The sequence below is a fragment of the Echeneis naucrates genome, chromosome 23, assembly GCF_900963305.1.
Source record: "Echeneis naucrates chromosome 23, fEcheNa1.1, whole genome shotgun sequence".
Classification (NCBI taxonomy): Eukaryota; Metazoa; Chordata; class Actinopteri; order Carangiformes; family Echeneidae; genus Echeneis; species Echeneis naucrates.
The window spans coordinates 5,568,158-5,577,872 of NC_042533.1; the positions used below are offsets into that span (position 1 = coordinate 5,568,158).

The 9,715-nt window shown below is 43.3% G+C and overlaps 1 protein-coding gene across 2 annotated transcripts in view; it reads right to left on the reverse strand.

The window, feature by feature from the left end:
* sema3aa (sema domain, immunoglobulin domain (Ig), short basic domain, secreted, (semaphorin) 3Aa) overlaps positions 1-3,553 on the reverse strand; it is a 29,065-nt gene extending 25,512 nt beyond the window's left edge. The window contains exon 1 of one of the 2 annotated variants that reach the window (XM_029494887.1): positions 2,896-3,553. In XM_029494887.1, coding sequence (XP_029350747.1) covers positions 2,896-3,001 — 106 coding nt within the window. In that variant the 5' untranslated portion in view covers positions 3,002-3,553. The remainder of the gene's footprint in view (positions 1-2,895) is intronic. The other variant, XM_029494888.1, reaches the window with a different exon arrangement.
* Between the last annotated feature and the right edge of the window lie 6,162 nt (positions 3,554-9,715).

Below are 9,715 nucleotides of genomic sequence, written 5' to 3' on the forward strand. Positions count from 1 at the left end.
AAATCACTCACTTCTGTGTGACTATGTGTCCCTGGAGGCGTGTCATCAGCGCTCATTGGAGAGCGATTTCATGGGACCCTGCTCACATGCTCTATGTTTATTTGACTGCCTCAAATCACAGGGCCCGCTTGTTCTTGGGACCGTACCTTGGTCTGTCTTTCACTCTGTGCTCATGTGGTTGTCCCAGTTGAGGACCGAGCCCAATCTTTTGCACCACGCTTGTGTGACTGTCCTTCCCAGGAGGGTTCCTCCTTGTTTATTTCACTTAATTACTATGCTGGCATGAAGGAGGGAGTGGGGGATGAGTGACACTTCACTTAACGACCAGCCGCTTCCTTATGTGTCGTCTACTGTATGTCTGCCAGCTTCTCCTTCATTAAAGGCAAATTTCCTCCCCTCCATCCTGGCTTCCACCATCTTCCCCTTCCTATCTCCATCCACCACAGTGTGGGTGTTAACTCAGAAGCGTCCCCTGACAGGCATCAAGAGAGCCATCGAACACCTGTGGGCCCGAGACACAGGCGCAGACACTGGCGAGCGTTGACACGCAAAGACAGCAGTGCATGATATGCTCTCGTACAGTGACATGGGTTTACACACACACATACACACAAAATGTTGCAACGTTGTGATCACACGCAATTACGCGAACAAGAGCACAATAGAAAAAATTGTAATTTGTGAGCTCATGCTGTCGGGCACGAGCATGAGCACAAAACCAGGTGTCTAATTATATGAGCACATGCCAGACCTGACACTTTTTTGTAGTGCTAGAGCACACAGAAACTCACACAAGCGACACACCACTTATAGTCTAAGAGGGGGAAATCACAAGAGAGGGTGTTGAGTCCTCACACCAAGACGTGGCAAGAACATTCACATGCACACACTAACAATGTGCGTGTGAATGTTTGCTTTGATGTACTTTCAGTAAAAATTGTTGTACATCCACTAATGTACATCCGTCATGACAGAATACTCTTTTCCAGCAAACCTGTTCGGCTGGTTTGATGATACACATCCATCACAGTCCAGTCAGCAGACACAGTGTGATGTTTGATGACATATTTCTTGTCCAGTATTGTTCAGCAGCATGCTCCCTTGTCAGACCGAACAGCGAAGACTTCACAAAAAGGGGGCTCTTCACATTCTATCATTCTAACAGATGGCATTGTAAAGAAGGGATGATATTTTCCCATCAGGCTTGGCTTCGTGTGAACTGACATGATGGACCCCAGGGGATGTAAACAGCCAGACCCAGGTAAGTTAGATTGTGATTCTTTCCAGATAGATTTTTTATTTTTTTTTTTTCACATGGTAAGTACACATTTTTGCCCTTTAAAATCATTTGTCATGATGGCAACCACACAAAATCAGGGGCATCAGGAGACAATGGAAAAGTGGAGAGGAGGTCATTGTATTGTGACTTTACCTGACAAATGACCTCCACAAATAGAGACTGAAAGGGTGATAAAGGAAAATATACTGTCCCAAGATTATAACTTACACTCCATCTGAAGAATAAAGTATGCCATATAGCAGGCCTCTAAATATAAGTTATACAAAGCTCTTGGCTAAAGATAGAGAATAAATTAAAGTGACAAACATCATATTCACTCAATTCAAGACCAAAATGTGATTTCCCTCAACATGGACTGAAATTATCTGAGAAACCAAAGCTTTGGGTGATAGTCAAAGTGAAGAGGGGTACTTTCAACCTCACGTTTTTACAGCTGCAAAATGACAGCAAATCAGCCTCGTTCATAAATTTTCAGAGGGCACGCTTTATGAGGGTAACAGGACTAAAATAAAGAATCGGGAGACCACACTCCCAGCACTATACTTTCGGTCATGTTTTAGGACAAAGAACCACAATAACCTCCCACACTGACATTAAAAGGAGGAAGAAAAAAAAAAAAAAAGAAAACTTCCAAAAATATGTCAAAAATGTTGACAGTTATTTCTAGCTGAGATGAAAAGTCTGCTATTACAAAGAGCCTGATTTAATGTAGGGTGTGAGAGAGGAGACGAGACGGAGCGAGAGAGAGAGAGAGAGAGAGAGAAAGAGGGAGGAGGAGAGGAAGAGCCGGCGCTCCGCAGTCTCCCCTCAAAATAACACAGAAGGAGAGAGAATAACATGTTTGCTGTATACGTCAAAAACTTGCACGTGCACAATATAAAAAGACGCACAAAATGCTCTCTCATCCTCTAACGGGAGACTCTACTGCTGATATTTGATTTAAAGAGGAAGCATTAAGTCAACATGTATATGTAGTTTCCCATTTAAACAAAACTCCACAACTCCTAACTTGTATTCATTTCATATACAGTAACGAGAAATCAGCAAACCTGCAGAGACCCCTTAAAGAAACACTCATGACCCAGGAAGACTTTTTGGGACAGAGGCCATTTAAACAGAGGCTCAACTGCCTTCTCAGAGCACTTAACAGGGCTGTACCGTATGAGCAGAAGGGGACAGCAGAAGGGGGAAACTGGCACAGGGGCCAACGTATACATTTAAGTTAAGACGAGAGCCCTTCTTAAGCATATGGAATCAATCTGACTATTTGTAATGAGAATAGTGGATTCAGAGAGACGTGCAGAGTGGGTACGAAGGAAGGAGTGAGTTAATGAGAGACAGCAATACAGAAGCTCAGAGTTAGATGCTGACCAAGAAAGAGAAAGAGTGAATGAGACAAACACAGAGGCAGAAATAGATTCACAGAAATAGAGGAGGAAAAAGGGATACTCAACATAAAAAGAATGGATGAAAAGAAAAGCATGAAAGAGCACCCACGGGCAAGAAGGAACAGACCAGATGAACAAGTCTGCGTTAAAAGCACCACCAACCACATATATATCCTGGAGCCAGGAGAGAACGGAGAATGGGCTTACCCTTGTATGACAGCTTTAGCCTGGGTACGTTGTGCTTGGGTTCAACTCCTCTCCCCAGCTGCACCGCCCCGCACAGCAGCACTACAATCCCAAACAGGTAATCCATGGTGCTGGAGTGCTGCTGGGTGGCCTCCAGACCAGGGGGCACTCACACCCCTACCAGTTCCCCTCAGATGAGGGTCTCCCACCGGGGTTCGCCGAGCCTGCAGAGTCCTTCCAACGCAAGCCCTTAAAGTGGAGGTTCAAGGGACAAGGGAGGGAGGGGGGGGGGGGGGTCGGGAAAAAAAATCCTGGCTGTGCTTCCCCAGTTCAGAGTGCAGATTGTGGGGGGGAGTTGTGGAGTGTGAAGTGGGTGGAGGGGTGCCGCTCACATGGCTCCCAGTGTGGAGGTCCAGAATATGTAGTCCTTTGGCTTATCTGTCCTCCTCCAGGTGAAGACTCAGCTTGGCTTGAAAGAGATGACAGATACAGTAAAGGTAAACCAGATCACTTATCCACAACAGTAAGGCTCTCCTTTTCTAGAGTATTTCTTTTATCTCTTTTTGTCTTCTGGCTTCTTCTCTTTGAGCAGACACTCACAGCAACCCTCTAATCCTTGTGTGCGGCTCCACCAGACTGCGAGAGAGAGAGAGAGAGAGAGAAAGAGAAAGAGAGCTTCACCATCCACGGGAAGAGAGGGGAGGGAAGGGGAGGGAGAGCAGCTGAGAGAGAGAGGGAAGGGGAGTGCTGGTGAGGGAGAGAGAGAGAGTGGTGGGGGGGGAGATGACTTAAGACCGACAATGAAACCAAGTAAATTACCTAGGAATTATAGAGGATGGTTAGGTTTTTATAGTGTCACCTCTTCCTTCCCCGTTTCCTTTTTTTGTAAGTCATCAATTCTCCATTTCCTTCATTCTGACATCTTTCCTAAAGAAAACTCTTTGCCTTCCCTTTGTTACTTCCTAGTGCTTGGCAAGAAAATAAATCTTTTAATGAACTGTCCCATTTCAGGAATGAGTGATTTAATGATTTAAAGTCAAATAGAATCGCTTTCAGTCAACTGAACAGCAGGGATGGTGACACAGCGGTGTTTAGTTTTGATGATTTGTCTCCCTGTCCCTCCTTTGTTTTCCTTCCTCAGGCATTTTCCTCATTTTTCATTTCACCCATTAGGGTTTTGCGAGCTTTACAAACTCTAAAGCAGTGTGAAGTAAATTGTTAGCTTTTGTTTATGAGACGGCAAGAACACAAGACTGCATCCAAAGGACTGACATCATATGTTTTTGGTTCTTTTTTACATTGTGTTAGAGCCTTTTCATCATGCAACAGTCACTTTATACATAGCAGCTGTTCCACATCGACTCATGATGTGTGATAATTCACTTTACAATATTTCAGGAAATATTCTGTTTTCGCAATTAAGATTAAGATCACAGCCCCCCCTTTTAATTTTAAATGCATTGTGGGTCATATTTAAGGCTTTTCTCGAGGTTTTCATGTTGAAGCTTGAAGTTCAAAACAAAGTTAAGTAAAAATGAGACTGAATGGCATGAATGAGGAAAAATAATCATGGGCCTGGGAAACATTTAGAGGAATAATTGAGGTCCAGGCAAGACAGGACAGCAGTCTCATGTCTCATTTCTATAATGGTCATATCACAGACACTTAGCCCCGCCTTCAACGCTGTAGATGATTAGGAAGATAATTTATGACGGTCTTTATTTTTAAAATAGGTCTCATATTACTTTCTAGCATTTGTTTTCTTTTGAGTTCAAAATATTTATTTACATATTTTTCCCAGGAGTTATAAGCAGTCAAAGTCACAGCGTTCCCACGGTGAGTTTATGTTTTTGTCGTATCCAGATCTATGAAGCCTGTGGTTAAGGGGAACACGTGCTGATAGTTAACCTGTATAGTCTGAGACGGATCCTGTCTCTGGTAAAGTCATTCACATCAGCAAGGCAGGTCAACAAAAGCCCTCCCCTACCCCTCCTCTTTACCCCTGCAGGTGTTTGTGTGTGTGAGTGGGCACCTCCTGCTTCCTCTCCGGGGGTGAAATAGCAGTGGTGAGGTGATAAAAGCTCTGATAAACAGGGGTGCTGATGTGTCAACTCACACACCTTAAGACCCAAAAAGAAAACACTGACAAATGAGCTGGTATAGTGAGCGTGGTGAGTGTGTGCTTGTGATATAAGGGCACCCTCATTATCCAGCAGCCCCAGCGGTGCTGCGCTTTGTTTTCAAGCTATAGCTGCATTGTGAAATATATCTGATCTAGACCTTTGTCCATGTTTGTGTTTTATAGAAAATTGCAGACCAATTTTTTTCCTCCAGAGTTTTGCGTATCCTTTATAAATTCTGGCCAAAGTACAAAAAAGTTACCCTGCTAAAACATGTGGGACATCAGTCACCATATAGAAATACCATCCTTAAAGCCTAATTATGGTTTATTGCAGCTTGGATCTCGTTTTTGTAGTTTCAGTCATCATTCCTTTTGGTTAAAATAACGTTTTATTCTCCAAGTTAACTGCTGAGCTCTGGAAACACAGTGTCATAGCTATAAAAGCCAGACAGAGGAGGAAACCCCTGCTGAAGCAACGATTTAGCCAAAGTTATCAGGGAAAGAAAACTGAAGGGAAAGTTTGAAATTACAATCCAAACTGTCCCCCATAAATATCAAACAAAGTGTGAGTGATGATTTTTCTGTTTTAGGATTGATGGTAACTGTAGGCCACTATGTAATGTAATAAGGGATCATTGGCAATATTTAGGGTGTGTTTGCTTTCTGTTTTATGTTCAAATAATCTGACTTCATGCTTGATTTATTTCCAACCTGTGTGATTATCTACATGCTCACACTGTCTGAATCATTAAACGTCTTTTTAGCCATGTCACTGAGCTCATAAATCTCAGCAGTTAACTTGAGTATAATATTACAATAATACATATTACATCTATGTCTACGAGTTATGGAAGTGAAACCTAAATAGAAATCTGCGTGTGTATTCCTTTAAGCATATAGGTTTAAACAATGTGTTTTTGTGTGTTTACAGCGTATCCATGCATGCATGCTCTTCAAGTTGTTCTGAGTGAACCTGGTTGTGTGCGCCTGCATGCTTTGTGTCTCCACTTCCACAACTCTGGCATCCACCATCCTTGTATCTCATCACCCCTTTAGTTTAAACAGCCTTTTTAGCTGTTTACCCAAAACAATAAGAGGTGCAGACAGACACATGAAAGTACCCTCTTCTCTCACTTGGCCTCGCTCCATCGACCTCTGCCTCTTTCCTCTGCCCTCGCCAGCCGCCTTCCTCCCATTTTTCTGTGTTAGCCAAACTAATAGCAGCCTGGCTACCTGCATCAATCCCCAGCGGCAGAGTGAGATGTGCTGGAACACGCCTTTATGCGTTGCCCTTTAGGGAGTGCAACAGCCAGGCCTATCCCTGTCGATCTATTTTCCGACACCCCTCTGCTCCACAGCAGCCTGAGTAATGACGACTTAATAAATGGTGACACGCCGTTGGCGGTGGAATGAGATGCCCATTGACAAGGAGCTTCCAGAGGCTTTCAGCGCCTGCCGGTAAAAATAGAAAAGGACATGAGACGCCCTGCTTATGAGGACACAGTAGATAGAGGCTCGGCGTCAGACAGGTCTGCGTGTGCGGCGAGTGTCAATGCGCTGTTACTGATATGATGCTGTATCTTCATCTGGCAGTTATGGGAAGCGCTGTTGATGTTCTGCGTGTGTGTTCGAGAAAATGATTATGGTAACACGACCTCAGATGTCTGTTTTACAAAGAACATCGGAAATGTCCCTCCCTCCTCTTCACGAACACTGCCCTTTTGACCCCTCTCCCCCGCGTACAAACCACCATTGTCATATCCTAACTGACCCCATGTTCCAGGGGCCATTGCCACAGCTTCAACAGAATAGTTAATTGCGGTTTCGATAAATGACATGTGAAGTTCAAGGTACGAACAACCATCACTTCCTTTATGCGACAGGAGTTCCTCCCACAACTCACTTCCTTTTCACAAACACTACCTCCCGCTCCACGATACCGGAGGTCACACAGCAACTCCTTACTCAGCAAATGACATATCCAGGAAACACAGATGAGGAAAAGGCGTGAGATAGCCGGGAAAGAATGGAACGAGGACAGCGGTAGAACGGTAGCAAGTATGACAAAGCAGCATTTGTGTGGTTGCCAACTGCTCTCCAGGGCCTGAAGCTGCCTATCTGACAGGATATAGCAAACTTGGTTGTGCTTGGTGTGTGTTGTCATGTGCACGTGGTGGGTTGGGAGAGAAGTGCACATATGGTCATGTAACATCATAAAAGATGCAGTAACCAATGACAAGTAAGGAAACTGAAACTGTAAAATGTCAGCCTGTGGGTGAGTTATACTGACAACCTTTATAGCAGCAGGGAGGAAAAGAGTCGCATTAAGTTAAGTAGATATCTGTAACTCTATTCATCACACCCCGGGCTGTAAAAATGAAAGATCTCCCTAATGTATCAACCAGTTGAGCAACCAATATGACATGATTAAACATTTACCTAGAAGTGTAGGCAAAGGAACAAAAAAAAAAAAAAAAACCCCACATGTGTAGGGAATCATTATTGTATCTCTGTAAACCCTTCTGTCTCTGCGAGAGCTATACAAGCAGCTATAGATCTCAGTATATGGAGCCTGAAAATACGTCTCCCTTAGCATGTGAAAGTGTCAACTCAGGGTTTCTAATATTTCTGAATCCATGTGAAGAGATCATTTTAACAGAGAAGACATCTGGAATTTGACAGAAAGAGTGTCTGGAACGTATTCGATTGAAGAAGCACACTCTGACCTCATTCTAAGAGAAGTCTTTATAATTATTTAATATCAAAAATCATTCCACAGCGCTATCAGCTATGAAGTCAAGTGCTGACAATTGTTCTCTTTTTCCCCTCACTCTTCGAACAAAGTGGTGGTTTCATTAAAAATCCATTGTGGGGCTCATTAACAATGCTTCCTCAACACCAGAAGAGTATCCAAAGCCTGGCAGATGGAAATGGGAGGTTTCCCTCCATTTCATCACTTCTCAAAAGGTCAGAGGTCAGCCCCGAGGTTTACAATGGGGTCGCGCAACCTCATCGTGTGCATGACGGAACTTGGGTAATCTCTTTTAGTGAGCCCATCCACCTACACATACATACGCTCCACTTTCATGTGTGGACATCTCGCTTCCGCATCCACTCAGGACAAGTACTGGAATGAAAGCATAAATAAACAAAAGTGGAACCACATTGCACCATGGGAGGGAAAACACCACCGAGCTGTAACATCTGCTGCAATGAGAGAGGGATGAGGGGAATTGGTTGGGTGTATTTATTTGTTGCCGATACATTTCCATCCATCTTCTGCTGACTGAAGCCTCTTGTGGAGCTTTGCCTCACACAGATGTGTCCGTTCTGCTCAGACGATGACGGCGGTACGAGGCGGATCAGGAAACTTTTAAAGGAAGGAAATTCAGCTGAAACCTAACACTGATTCATAAAATTGGATAATATCCTGCCAAAACTGGTTGCTGACGTTCGTGTGGGGGCGGAGGACGGGGGAGTTGTTTTGTCTGACATCAGCTGGCATGCACTTGTTGAGCAACAATGTAACCATGTTCCGAGCAGAGGTGTAATCTCTTTGGAAGTCAATTACAATAATATACATTACATGTAAACCAAGAGTGTTTCTACTTCAGAGCAGCCATGCAAAAGAATGAATGAGTGACTTCCAAGTCTCGGATGAAAGACTCCTGAGTCATTTGGCTCAAAGAAAGCACGTCATGAAGCATCACTGATGCGTAAAAGGACCGAGAGAAATCTTGAATCGAGGAGGGCATGGACTAATCCAAGAGCTGAAGGATTTCTTTAAATCGTATGTATATGTAAATGCAAAACACACCATTTGTGAATGGAGGTTTGTTGGGGGAAAGCTTAAGCTCGGGTTGGGCTGAGACAACAGTGAAGAAGCTCATTATTCCCTCTATGTGGCTGAATTGAGGAGCTTACAGGTCTCTGAGAAATCTGCTCCCCTCTCTCACCCCTGCCTCCCACCTACACCCACCGTCAACGTGAATGGGGCTTGTGAGAGATCTCTCAAAGAGCATTAGGCTCTGTGCTAGGCCTCTGAAAATTAACGTTTAAACCAACTGAGGGGCAAGGTTTGGTCCGCTTGGTTAAGGTGGGAGTGTAATGAGTAGTAAAACTATCACAGGGGAACCAACTTTTGTGGTTCTTTCCATTGTCATCCAGAGTAAGTTGAAGTGAAATTGCTTTTATTGTAAATCAAATGTTTTCTTACGATTTGTTCACAATAAAATGTCAAAGCAGTTGAAGCATGGATGCAGTTGTTATGTCAGTATATTTTTCCCTTTGGTCTGATATGGCTTACTTTGTTTTAGCCTAAAGGGCAGAGCTGACTCGAGCTCTTCATTATGACTTTTCTCCAAAATAAAGGTCAATTTCCCATTTCTGCTGAAATAAATAACATTAATAAATAGCATTTTAATATATGCCTACACTGTTTGTGATTCTGACCCTTAAAATGTCACAAAATAGTTAAATACCTCCTCTTCTTTTCTTATTGTCTCTTTTTACTATTATAAACTGACTGATCTGCTTTCTCTACTAGTTTTGACATCGTTTCCAGTATGGAGAAAATAAAATTCAAATCCAGTTTTTAACTAACAGCAGCATGTGATTATATCATGACAGTTCTGCGCTGTCAGTATACTGATTTTAATTTCCTCTCAACAATTTTTTATGTTGCATCACAGACACAATGCTGTCAATGTGTGATTTATT